The sequence below is a fragment of the Musca vetustissima genome, unplaced genomic scaffold, assembly GCF_032173495.1.
Source record: "Musca vetustissima isolate MV318-11 ecotype Yass unplaced genomic scaffold, APGP_CSIRO_Mvet_v1 utg15269, whole genome shotgun sequence".
NCBI lineage: Eukaryota > Metazoa > Arthropoda > Insecta > Diptera > Muscidae > Musca > Musca vetustissima.
The window spans coordinates 313905-327736 of record NW_026881593.1 but is presented as its reverse complement, the minus strand read 5'-3'; the positions used below and the strand labels follow the sequence as shown (position 1 = coordinate 327736).

Sequence of the window (13832 nt, the reverse complement as noted above, 5' to 3'; positions counted from 1 at the left end):
GCTCGGGTTTAAATAGTCGGCTCGGATTGAGTAGTCGACTCGGGTTGTAGTAATTCGTTGGCCCTTCGTTCAAACTCCTTCTGAAACGAGAGTTATATAGAAGCGAACGAGTCGCAGGAAGCGAACGAGTCACGGAAGCGAACGAGTCACGAAAGCGAACGAATTGCAGGAAGCGAACGGGTCGCGGAAGCAAACGAGTCGCGGAAACGAAGGAATCGCAGGTCGAAGGCTTCGGCTATGTTCAGTACAAGGTACGGCGACTGCGGACACTGCCACAAGTTGGGTTCTCTAGTACTTGGTCTAACTCCAGCTCTCGACAATCTCTGCCAATGAAAACTGGAACACTTATCTGTACGACAATACAAAGTGAATGAGAATTACTTTCCTATATCTCGACATGTAGCGGTCACGTTACAAAGTCTAAACAAAGTGTGGATTTTTTAAAACAAATTTGCAGGATCGTTATCAGGGTTCTTTATAGGCGTGGATTTTTTAAAACAAATCAGGCTCTTTTTCAGGGTCCTTTATAGGCGTGGATTTTTTAAATAATTTTTTCAAGCTCTTATTCAGGGTCCTTTATAGGCGTGAATTTTTTAAATAATTTTTTCAGGCTCTTATTCAGGGTCCTTTATAGGCGTGAATTTTTTAAATAATTGCTTTCCAAGTACAAAAAAGGCGTGGATTTTATAAAAAAAAAAATCAGACTCTTTTTCAGGGTCCTTTATATGCGTGGATTTTTTTAATAATTTTTCCCAAGCTTCTTTATAGGCGTGGATTTTTTAAAGAATTTTTTTTCGGGGACCCTAAACAAGGCGTGGATTTTTTTAGAGAATTTTTTTCAGGGACCCTGAAACAAGGCGTGGATTTTTTAAAGAATTATTTTCAGGGACCCTACCAAGGCGTGGATTTTTTAAAGATTTTTTTTTCAGGGACCGACCCTAAACAAGGCGTGGATTTTTTAAAGATTTTTTTTTTTCAGGGACCGACCCTAATCAAGGCGTGGATTTTTTAAAGATTTTTTTTTTTTCAGGGACCGACCCTAATCAAGGCGTGGATTTTTTAAAGAATTTTTTTCGGGGACCCTAAACAAGGCGTGAATTTTTTAAAGAATTTTTTTCGGGGACCCTAAACAAGGCGTGAATTTTTTAAAGAATTTTTTTAAAGACCCTAAACAAGGCGTGGATTTTTTAAATAATTTTTTTTCAGGGACCCAAAACAAGGCGTGGATTTTTTAAATAATTTTTTTTCAGGGACCCAAAACAAGGCGTGGATTTTTTAAAGAATTTTTTCAGGGACCCAAAACAAGGCGTGGATTTTTTAAAGAATTTTTTCAGGGACCCTAAACAAGGCGTGGATTTTTTAAATAATTTTTTTCAGGGACCCTACCAAGGCGTGGATTTTTTAAATAATTTTTTTCAGGGACCCTAAACAAGGCGTGGATTTTTTAAATAATTTTTTTCAGGGACCCTACCAAGGCTTGGATTTTTTAAATAATTTTTTTCAGGGACCCTAAACAAGGCGTGGATTTTTTAAATAATTATTTTCAGGGACCCTAAATAAGGCGTGGATTTTTTAAAGAATTTTTTTTTCGGGGACCCTAGACAAAACTCATAGTTCCTTTTGAGAATATGCATATAATCACTTTCTGAGTCGATTTAGGCATGTCCGTCTGTCCGTCTGTTGGTGTTAAATTGTAAACAAAGTACAAGTCGCATTTATAATCCGAACTCGATGAAATTTGGCACAGCTCATTTATTTGTCCCAAGGACGAACCCCATTTAAATTGGGAAAAATCGGTTCAGATTTAGATATAGCTCCCATATATATATATATTTAGATATAGCTCCCATATATATGTTCGTCCGATTTAATGTAAATGGTGCACCTATATATCTTTCGATTTGTTCGAAATTTGGCATAACGTACTGAATTGAGCCTAGAGTGATGCCTGCTAAGTTTCGTGAAAATCGGTCCACATTTGGATATAGCTCCCATACATAGTTTCGTCCGATTTATTGTAAATGGTGCACTAAAGTCCCTATATATCTTTCGATTTGCACGAAATTTGGCTTAACGTACTAAATTAAGCCTAGAATGATGTCTGCCAAGTTTCGTGAAAATCGGTCCACATTTGGATATAGCTCCCATATATATATTCGTCGGAATGGTGCACCAAAGTGTCTATATATCTTTCGATTTGCACGAAATTTAGCACAAGGTACTGAATTGAGCCTAGAATGATGTCTGCCAAGTTTCGTGAAAATCGGTCCAGATTTAGATATAGCTCCCATATATAGTTTCGTCCGATTTTATGTAAATGGTGCACCAAAGTCCCTATATATCTTTCGATTTGCACGAAATTTGGCATAGCGTACTAAATTAAGTGCAGAATGATGTCTGCCAAGTTTCGTGAAAATCGGTTCAGATTTAGATATAGCTCCCATTGATCCATTGTGAGAGATTTTTATTAAAAAAACCCGATTTTGCTCTTTCTTCTGTTCCATTTTATTTTCATTTGAGTATTAACAAGGATCATTTAAAAAAATATTTACAAAAAAATAAACATAAATTAACAATTTCATTTAAAGAAGAAGAGGAAGAACCGAAAATATTAAACAAAAGCAAAGGTACTTAGATTAGTGGCAGTGTTGAGTTTTTTTCACCAAAGGATACAAGACCATGTCCTTGTATCCGCAATATCACAATTTCAATTGAGCATAACTCTGAGTAAGAAAAGGCTACCAACCACGACTCCCACACTTGGCTGCCACACAGACATCGAAGCTGCCGAACGAGACTTGGTACGACCACGTGATGGTGCGGAGGCAAAGAAAAAGAAACGACGTTCCTCCTTCAGCGGTGGCAGCTCATCACATTGGGCATGGAACCAATTGCCAGTCTCTCCATTGCTATCCTTGGAGATAATACAAATCTCACGATACAACTCGAAATTGTCGCTGAACATCGACACCGGAATATCGGCCTGGCGAATGTTATAGAGGAAATCTTCACGATATAAAATATTATTGTCACGATCACGTATGAAGACAATGAAATCAGCGACATCTCTGGACGTGACCACAAACCAAATGACACTGATGTTGCCGTTGTGTCTGAAAAGGGGGAAAGGGAGGGAAATTAGAAATGATTCTCTTTACAAAATATGTTGCAAAAACTTACACCACAATATCACGAAAACGTACATCCGACAGCTTATCATATTCCAATCCCTTGTACATTTCCCTTTCATCCGGCTCCGGGCACTGCAAAGTCTCATCCTCCACCTCTCTAAGGAACTTATTTCGATTCAACGCTGGCGTTGCACAGTTAACATTTCTCAAATCCTCCGTCAACTCCGCCAACTGCAGGGTATAATGTTTCAAAGGCCTTGCTGCACAGGTGCAGTGCAATGGATTACCCTCAAACCTAACATCTGTACCATTCCGCAAATTCCACACCAACGAAAGAGGGAATTCTGTCAAACTATTATTTCTTAAATCGATGGTCTTAAATTGTTCCTCCTTCCGCAGGAATTGAGCGAAGGGCAGACGATAGATTTGATTATTTTGTAAATAGATTTCCGTTAAATTTTTCGGTAAATCGAAGAGATGGGCTTCCGATTGCAAATTTGATAGTTCATTATACGACAGATCCAAATATTGTAGGCGGGTAAAATTGCCAAGGACACCACGTCTCAATTCGTTGATGCTGTTGTGCGACAAATTCAATTTCAGTAACTTCTTCGTTCCGAAGGTAATATCGTAGGTTAGAACAGGCATTTGATTGTAGGACAAATCCAAATATTTCAGATTATAGGGGATATAGGGATTTTCGGGGAATGTCTTCTTGGTGACAAAACTTATTTTGTTGTGGCTTAGGTTGAGCTAAAAAAAGAGGAAACATTTATTATTTAAAAACTTTAGGGTCCCTGAAAAAAATTCTTTTAAAAAACCCACGCCTTATTTAGGGTCCCTGAAAAAAAATTCTTTAAAAAAATCCACGCCTTGTTTAGGGTCGGTCCCTGAAAAAAATTCTTTAAAAAATCCACGCCTTGTTTAGGGTCGGTCCCTGAAAAAAATTCTTTAAAAAATCCACGCCTTGTTTAGGGTCGGTCCCTGAAAAAAATTCTTTAAAAAATCCACGCCTTGTTTAGGGTCGGTCCCTGAAAAAAATTCTTTAAAAAATCCACGCCTTGTTTAGGGTCGGTCCCTGAAAAAAATTCTTTAAAAAATCCACGCCTTGTTTAGGGTCGGTCCCTGAAAAAAATTCTTTAAAAAATCCAAGCCTTGTTTAGGGTCGGTCCCTGAAAAAAATTCTTTAAAAAATCCACGCCTTGTTTAGGGTCGGTCCCTGAAAAAAATTCTTTAAAAAATCCACGCCTTGTTTAGGGTCGGTCCGTGAAAAAAAATTCTTTAAAAAATCCACGCCTTGTTTAGGGTCGGTCCGTGAAAAAAATTCTTTAAAAAATCCAAGCCTTGTTTAGGGTCGGTCCGTGAAAAAAAATTCTTTAAAAAATCCACGCCTTGTTTAGGGTCGGTCCGTGAAAAAAATTCTTTAAAAAATCCACGCCTTGTTTAGGGTCGGTCCGTGAAAAAAATTCTTTAAAAAATCCACGCCTTGTTTAGGGTCTTTGAAAAAAATTCTTTAAAAAATCCACGCCTTGTTTAGGGTCTTTGAAAAAAATTCTTTAAAAAATCCACGCCTTGTTTAGGGTCTTTGAAAAAAATTCTTTAAAAAATCCACGCCTTGTTTAGGGTCTTTGAAAAAAATTCTTTAAAAAATCCACGCCTTGTTTAGGGTCTTTGAAAAAAATTCTTTAAAAAATCCACGCCTTGTTTAGGGTCTTTGAAAAAAATTCTTTAAAAAATCCACGCCTTGTTTAGGGTCTTTGAAAAAAATTCTTTAAAAAATCCACGCCTTGTTTAGGGTCTTTGAAAAAAATTCTTTAAAAAATCCACGCCTTGTTTAGGGTCGGTCCCTGAAAAAACTTCTTTTAAAAATCCACGCCTTGTTTAGGGTCGGTCCCTGAAAAAAATTCTTTTTAAAAATCCACGCCTTGTTTAGGGTCGGTCCCTGAAAAAATTTCTTTAAAAATCCACGCCTTGTTTAGGGTCGGTCCCTGAAAAAAATTCTTTAAAAAATCCACGCCTTGTTTAGGGTCGGTCCCTGAAAAAAAATCTTTAAAAAATCCTCGCCTTGGGTCCCTGAAAAAAAATCTTTAAAAATTCCACGCCCTGTTTAGGGTCCCCGAAAAAAAAAAATCTTTAAAAATTCCACGCCTTGTTTAGGGTCCCCGAAAAAAAAATTCTTAAAAAATCCACGCCCTGTTTAGGGTCCCCGAAAACAAAATTATTTAAAAATCCACGCCTTGTTTGAACCCTTGAAAAAATTATTTAAAAAATCCACGCCTTGTTTGAACCCTTGAAAAAATTATTTAAAAAATCCACGCCTTGTTTGAACCCTTGAAAAAATTATTTAAAAAATCCACGCCTTGTTTGAACCCTTGAAAAAATTATTTAAAAAATCCACGCCTTGTTTGAACCCTTGAAAAAATTATTTAAAAAATCCACGCCTTGTTTGAACCCTTGAAAAAATTATTTAAAAAATCCACGCCTTGTTTGAACCCTTGAAAAAATTATTTAAAAAATCCACGCCTTGTTTGAACCCTTGAAAAAATTATTTAAAAAATCCACGCCTTGTTTGAACCCTTGAAAAAATTATTTAAAAAATCCACGCCTTGTTTAGGGTCCCTGAAAAAAATTCTATAAAAATCCACGCCTTGTTTAGGGTCCCTGAAAAAAAATTCTATAAAAAATCCACGCCTTGTTTAGGGTCCCTGAAAAAAATTCTATAAAAAATCCACGTCTTGTTTGAACCCTTAAAAAAATTATTTAAAAAATCCACGCCTATAAAGCACCCTATATATTTTTTTTTTTTTTTGGGCCTTGAAAAATATCCTCACCTCTTCCAAACTCAATAGATCATCCAGGACCCCATGGGTCTTATTATCCAATTTGCTTATCTTATTGTGTGACAAATCCAATTTCCTCAATGATGGCAGACCAAAGAATACCTCATTCGGTATGGTCTTCAAGGCATTTGAGGACATATTCAAGTTGAGCAGCTGTAAAAGACCATCAAAGGAACGTTTCCTAAAAATCAGAACAAAAAAAATATACAAATTCATAAAATTGTTAAGGGTAGGGTCCTGAGAACTTACGTCAATTCGGATAGGCCATTGTTGTGTAAATTCAGCTCGAAGAGGACGGGTAGCTTGCCAAAGGCACTTTTCTCCAAGACCGTGATGTTGTTGTGCTGGAAAAATTGAGAATAATTTTTTTTCCTTCGAAACTATTGAGGTAGCCATGGACTCACCTGCAAATACAAATACTGCAGGGTGGACATGCCGGCCAAACATTCCACAGGAGGCCTTGTTATGCCATTACCCTCCAAATGCAGTCGCTGCAGCACCAACAACCCCCTAAAGCTACTCTCCTCCAGAGAATCTCCAATTTCATTATAACTCAAATCCAAATAGAGCAATGAATTCATGACAGGCCATGTTCCAGCTGGTATTTTACTAATACGATTATGACTCATATGTAGCTCATTGAGGGATATTGAAATTTGAAATAATTTCTCCAGGCGATTATTCGACAAATCCAATCGTCTCAAACTGGCCAGCTTTACCAAGGCCCCTCGGACAATATTCACCAAACGATTATTACTTAAATCCAATTCCAGCAGGGTGGGTAAGGTTCCGAACATTGATGATTTAATTTCCGTTAAACTATTGTGAGAGAGGTTAACAAAACGCAAAGAGAAGAGGGTCTGAAAGACACCATTGAATATCGAACTGATATTATTGTGGGATATATCGATGGTGTGAAGTTCGTATAGCTTGGGGAAGGTATTTTTCGGTACTGTGGTTATATTATTGTGGGAGACATTTAAAACCTTCAATGCGCTCATGAATTCCAAAGGGACCTGAAACAAAAAATATGTTTTATTAACAATTTGTTGTGAAAATCTAAATTTTTTTGAGAGTGGGTACTAAGGAGCAGGTTCGGATTCCCCCACCCGCCGCCTTCTACCCCTTTCAATATCCACTTACATCCGCCAAATTGCTAAAGTAATTGTGGCTCAATTGAAATTCCGTGGCAAAGGTGGTCTCATCGAACACCCCCTTGGAGAAATTCGTCAGGCGATTAAAACTCAAATCCAATACCGTTATATTAACACAATTTTCAAAAGCCTTCGGTTGTATCGTCTCCAAGGCATTATGCGAAATATTAATGACCGATTGATAGATGTCCTTAAAGGAATTCTTTTCGATCAAGGTTATATTATTTTCAGCCAGATTTAAGATCTAAAAAAAATTTATATTTTCATTACAAATTTTCCGAAAAAAATCCGCCAAACCCTACCTCAATATAATTCAACTGAGTAAACATTTGATAATCCACCTTCTTCAGGGCATTGCGGGCCAAATCTATCGTACCAATACGAGCCACAGCACCAAAAGTGCCTCTACCCACATCCGAAATACGATTGTCGCTCATATAGAGACGTCTAGAAAAAAATCAGAATTTTAAAATCAATTCCAAAATTATATCCTGAAGAGACCTTACCTCAAAAACCGCATACCACGAAAACTATTTGCATCCAATTTTTGTATTTTATTATGCGATAAATTCAACACCTTCAGTACAGCATTGCGAGCAAAGGCACCACGGGACAATTCCGTCAGGGCATTATGTGAAGCATTACACCAACCCAATTTCGTCAGATCTTGGATATGTTGACCCTCAAGTTTTTTGATTTTATTAAAGCTGATATCCAACACTTCCAGTTCACGCAGATTTTTAAATTGATTTCGTTTCAGATTTTCCAACTGATTGCCATGTAAATCGAGGGTCTTCAGTTTTCGCAGGGGCTGGAAGAAAGTGAAAAAAAATCGTAAGTAAAAATAAATAATTTTTTTAAAAAAAAAATTTTTAAAAAAATCCACGCCTTGAAAAAATATTTTTTTTAAATCTACCCTTGAAAAAATATATTTTTTTTTTAAATCCACGCCTTGAAAAATATATTTTTTTTAAATCTACCCTTGAAAAAATATTTTTTTTAAATCCACGCCTTGAAAAAATATTTTTTTTTAAATCCACGCCTTGAAAAAATATTTCTTTAAAAAATCCAAAAATCCACGCCTTGAAAAAAATATTTTTTTTAAATCTACCCTTGAAAAAATATTTTTTTTAAATCCACACCTTGAAAAAATATTTTTTTTTTAAATCCACGCCTTGAAAAAATATTTTTTTTAAATCCACACCTTGAAAAAATATTTTTTTTTAAATCCACGCCTTGAAAAAATATTTTTTTTTTAAATCCACGCCTTGAAAAAATATTTTTTTTTTAAATCTACCCTTGAAAAAATATTTCTTTAAAAAATCCACGCCTTGAAAAAAATATTTCTTTAAAAAAATCAACGCCTTGAAAAAATATTTCTTTAAAAAATCCACGCCTTGAAAAAATATTTCTTTAAAAAATCCACGCCTTGAAAAAATATTTTTTTTTAAAAATCCACGCCTTGAAAAAATATTAAAAAAATTTTTTTTTACAAATCCACGCCTTGAAAAAATATTTTTAAAAAAAATTTTTTTACAAATCCACGCCTTGAAAAAATATTTCTTTAAAAAATCCACGCCTTGAAAAAAATATTTCTTTAAAAAATCCACGCCTTGAAAAAAATATTTCTTTAAAAAATCCACGCCTTGAAAAAAATATTTCTTTAAAAAATCCACGCCTTGAAAAAAATATTTCTTTAAAAAATCCACGCCTTGAAAAAAATATTTCTTTAAAAAATCCACGCCTTGAAAAAAATATTTCTTTAAAAAATCCACGCCTTGAAAAAAATATTTCTTTAAAAAATCCACGCCTTGAAAAAAATATTTCTTTAAAAAATCCACGCCTTGAAAAAAATATTTCTTTAAAAAATCCACGCCTTGAAAAAAATATTTCTTTAAAAAATCCACGCCTTGAAAAAAATATTTCTTTAAAAAATCCACGCCTTGAAAAAAATATTTCTTTAAAAAATCCACGCCTTGAAAAAAATATTTCTTTAAAAAATCCACGCCTTGAAAAAAATATTTCTTTAAAAAATCCACGCCTTGAAAAAAATATTTCTTTAAAAAATCCACGCCTTGAAAAAAATATTTCTTTAAAAAATCCACGCCTTGAAAAAAATATTTCTTTAAAAAATCCACGCCTTGAAAAAAATATTTCTTTAAAAAATCCACGCCTTGAAAAAAATATTTCTTTAAAAAATCCACGCCTTGAAAAAAATATTTCTTTAAAAAATCCACGCCTTGAAAAAAATATTTCTTTAAAAAATCCACGCCTTGAAAAAAATATTTCTTTAAAAAATCCACGCCTTGAAAAAAATATTTCTTTAAAAAATCCACGCCTTGAAAAAAATATTTCTTTAAAAAATCCACGCCTTGAAAAAAATATTTCTTTAAAAAATCCACGCCTTGAAAAAAATATTTCTTTAAAAAATCCACGCCTTGAAAAAAATATTTCTTTAAAAAATCCACGCCTTGAAAAAAATATTTCTTTAAAAAATCCACGCCTTGAAAAAAATATTTCTTTAAAAAATCCACGCTTTGAAAAAAATATTTCTTTAAAAAATCCACGCCTTGAAAAAAATATTTCTTTAAAAAATCCACGCCTTGAAAAAAATATTTCTTTAAAAAATCCACGCCTTGAAAAAAAATATTTCTTTAAAAAATCCACGCCTTGAAAAAAATATTTCTTTAAAAAATCCACGCCTTGAAAAAAATATTTCTTTAAAAAATCCACGCCTTGAAAAAAATATTTCTTTAAAAAATCCACGCCTTGAAAAAAAATATTTCTTTAAAAAATCCACGCCTTGAAAAAAATATTTCTTTAAAAAATCCACGCCTTGAAAAAAAATATTTCTTTAAAAAATCCACGCCTTGAAAAAAATATTTCTTTAAAAAATCCACGCCTTGAAAAAAATATTTCTTTAAAAAATCCACGCCTTGAAAAAAATATTTCTTTAAAAAATCCACGCCTTGAAAAAAATATTTCTTTAAAAAATCCACGCCTTGAAAAAAATATTTCTTTAAAAAATCCACGCCTTGAAAAAAATATTTCTTTAAAAAATCCACGCCTTGAAAAAAATATTTCTTTAAAAAATCCACGCCTTGAAAAAAATATTTCTTTAAAAAATCCACGCCTTGAAAAAAATATTTCTTTAAAAAATCCACGCCTTGAAAAAAATATTCTTTAAAAAATCCACGCCTTGAAAAAAATATTTCTTTAAAAAATCCACGCCTTGAAAAAAATATTTCTTTAAAAAATCCACGCCTTGAAAAAAATATTTCTTTAAAAAATCCACGCCTTGAAAAAAATATTCTTTAAAAAATCCACGCCTTGAAAAAAATATTCTTTAAAAAATCCACGCCTTGAAAAAAATATTCTTTAAAAAATCCACGCCTTGAAAAAAATATTCTTTAAAAAATCCACGCCTTGAAAAAAATATTCTTTAAAAAATCCACGCCTTGAAAAAAATATTCTTTAAAAAATCCACGCCTTGAAAAAAATATTCTTTAAAAAATCCACGCCTTGAAAAAAATATTCTTTAAAAAATCCACGCCTTTAAAAAATATTTTTTTTTTTTAAAAATCCACGCCTTGAAAAAATATTTCTTTCAAAAATCCACGCCTTGAAAAAATTATTTTTTTTTTTTTTAAATGCACTTCTTTAAAAATTTTAGAAATATATTTTTATAATTTTTTAATTTTGTTGTCCGTTTTATCCTCACCTGAAATGTTTCAATGGGCAAATCATTCAAGAGGCCATTGGTAAGCCTCACCACAGTCACCGTATTGGCTATATACTGATCGGCAAATAAATTCTTCGGCAGTGTTGTGAAATTATGCTTATCAATTTCTAAAGTGGTAAGTTTGCCCAGGACCTAATTGAAAAAAATCCATTACTTATTTTTTTCAAAATTTGTTTTAAAAACCTCCCCTTCACTTACCCCAAACGACAATGGTGATATATGGCCCAAATGTGTATTTACAAAATACAATTCCTCCAGTGTTTTATTAATGCCATGGAATACATAATCATCCAGGGTATTCACAGGTGTATCCATAATTGTCATCTTACGTGCGGGTACCTTGGAAAATAGCGGGCCAAAGAGACGTTCTGCAAAAATGTAGTGGAAAAATATAAAAAAAAAAATAATATAAAAAAATTAATTTTTTTTTAATATTTACCAAAATGCCCTTTATTGATGGTCAGCTCCTCAACGGGTAATTCCAAGGCTGCCAAATTTTGCATGGCCACCGATAGGGTGGCCAAATTTGTATTATCACATCTTACATAGATGCCAATATCGGTGTTGTTATAACAGACACAGGGGAAGATTAATTTGGGTCTGGAAAAAATAAAATACAATCAAATTAAAATATTTCGATTTGAAAAAGGTTAAGTTCTACAGGTCTTCCATAGAACTTCTAAAGATCTTCTAGACAATTCAATTAAACATTGTCTTCTATAGACTTAATCTGTGAGGTAGGTAGGGTATGTTTAAACTAGTTTCGGCTATTGTTGTTGTATTAAATCATAACATCGTAATTTCGCACAATTTTGTGTCATTTTATTTCTCCATTACCCAGCCCCTACGTATAACTTCATTTAAAGCATTAACCCCTTAACTTACTTTGCCGGACATTTATATTTTGGTTCACCATAAACATAAACAGAATTCACTTCTGGTGTAATGGTCAATAAGACCAACAGCAGCGACGAAGCCAATACCAAGGCCACCGAACTAGCTGATGAGTGCAGCCGCATGATAATGAAGGTGTATGTCAAGTGTTTAACAGAAAAACCCAACTCTTGACGTATGCATGAATCCAAAAACAAACTGCGATTTTATTACAAATAAAACACTTCTTTTACGGCGATTGTTTTTGTTGTTGTTTTACTGACTCATTTTTGTTAAGGAAACCAGCAACAGGTTTGTTGCTTAAATCTTTTGTTTGATATGGTTCAATTTCTTTGTAAATTCTAATAAGAAACCAAAAGGCAAACGAAATGTCTTAGTTATTTTTTTCAATTACAATAACTACAACAACAATTAATTTCACTTTCACAATTACCAAATTACAACATAAACAATCACAATTTGTTGTTGTGGCACTAATTATTTTTTTATAAACTATTCAATTTAATTTAATTTGAACACCAATGTTATTTCCGTTCTTATTTTCTGCAGAGATCAATGCTCTTTCTCTTCTTTCTTGTTAACTCCTTATAAAGTTAATAATTAATAGATTATACCAAAACTAGTCAACAACTAATAACAAGTAACCAAAAACAACAAAAAAAAACAACTTCAACTAATTTATTTTGTGTGGTGGCTGGGTCGCATCTCTTTTTTGACGTGTGGCAAAATGGAGTGGCAACTGTTGTTTTACTATAACGACCAGTGTCAAATTGCATTATTTTGAATTAAATGTTTAAACAATTAACAAAACCGAGTATATGTTTAAATTTAATGACGTTTATTATACTAAACTAGCCAACAACCAATAATATAAACAAATTGAACTAAAAAGTATGTGTGTGTTGTTGTGTCGCATCTCTTTTTTGGCGTATGTCAACAAGGAGTGGCAAACGTTGTTTTACCATAAATAACGTTGTAAAAATTAATTGATTTTTATTAAATATATCAATAAAAACTAAAACGTGTAGAGATTAATATTAATAAAATATAAGCAACAACAAATTAAATAAAATATCAAACTGACAAAACTGTGTGGTGTTATGTCGCATCTCTTTTTTTGGCGTATGGCAACATGGAGTGGCAAATGTTTTTCTACCATAATGATCAGTGTCAAATTGCATTATTTTGAATTAAATGTTTAAACAATTAACAAAGCCGAATGTAAGGTTAATTTTAATTATTAATAATTTATCAATTCAGCCAATAACCAATAAAATAAACAAATCAAACTAATAAAACTTAAACTAATTTATTTTGATTGGTGTCATGTCGCATCTCTTTTTGCGCGTCTGGCAACTTGGAATGGCAAATGTTATTTTTTTTAATTATGATCTGTGTTAAATTGAATTGTTTTTGGAACAAATATAATAACTACAAACAAAAACGATTATCAACAAATTAAAGCGATTAATTTGTGTAGTGTTGTGTCGCTCCTCTTTTTTTGGCGTATGGCAAAATGGAGTGGCAATGCGTTTTCAATTTGGAATTTTATGACAAACTCATGGTATTATAATAGAAGGTAACAGCAAGTGTTGTTGTACAACAAACGATACAACAACCACATGGAAATTTGTTTTTGTAAGTTATACTAGTGTCAACGTCATTTGACAGAAAAATGTAAACAAACAAAAAATATTTTTTTTTTTTTTTTTTGAAAATGAAACGTTCCCAGCAGGATGATTGAGTAAATTGAATACGGCAACATATTTAATAAAGAACAATTTCAAATTGTATGTGTTCCCAATTTTCCCAATTTTAACAAACATAATTTGTCAAATTCATATTGACACTAGTATAACCTTTTATAATTGCACCATGAGACAAACTGTAGACAGGGTTGTATTACGGAATAAATTAAAGTTATACAATAAAGAAAACATCAGTCGCTACTCAACACCTGTTGATGATAGTCGGTTTTTCTTTTATACCAGCGTTTTTGTTTACGGACGATAAACATAACAACAAAACATAAATATCAAAACATTGTGACAGTGCTCTGTGCCTATTTTTT

At 32.9% G+C, this 13832-nt stretch overlaps 1 protein-coding gene across 1 annotated transcript; it reads right to left on the bottom strand.

Annotated features, from left to right (window-relative positions):
• Nucleotides 1–241: 241 nt before the first annotated feature.
• On the bottom strand, nucleotides 242–11886 carry LOC133327542 (toll-like receptor 3). The gene is made up of 13 exons (XM_061536059.1): nucleotides 11753–11886; nucleotides 11307–11467; nucleotides 11066–11235; nucleotides 10847–10999; nucleotides 7632–7936; nucleotides 7428–7572; nucleotides 7115–7369; nucleotides 6376–6987; nucleotides 6221–6315; nucleotides 5963–6152; nucleotides 3181–3884; nucleotides 2747–3113; nucleotides 242–349 (listed from the first exon to the last, which is right to left on the bottom strand). The coding sequence occupies exons 1-13, from the start codon at nucleotides 11884–11886 to the stop codon at nucleotides 242–244; spliced, it is 3399 nt and encodes a 1132-aa protein (XP_061392043.1).
• Nucleotides 11887–13832: the final 1946 nt, after the last annotated feature.

Coding starts and splice junctions, on each gene's coding strand:
- LOC133327542 (XM_061536059.1), bottom strand. CDS start 11,886: ATGCGGCTGCACTCATCAGCTAGTTCGGTGGCCTTGGTATTGGCTTCG. Junction 7,937..10,846: donor TGCCCATTGAAACATTTCAG/GTGAGGATAAAA, acceptor ACTTTCTTCCAG/CCCCTGCGAAAACTGAAGAC. Junction 6,153..6,220: donor AATGGCCTATCCGAATTGAC/GTAAGTTCTCAG, acceptor TCTGATTTTTAG/GAAACGTTCCTTTGATGGTC.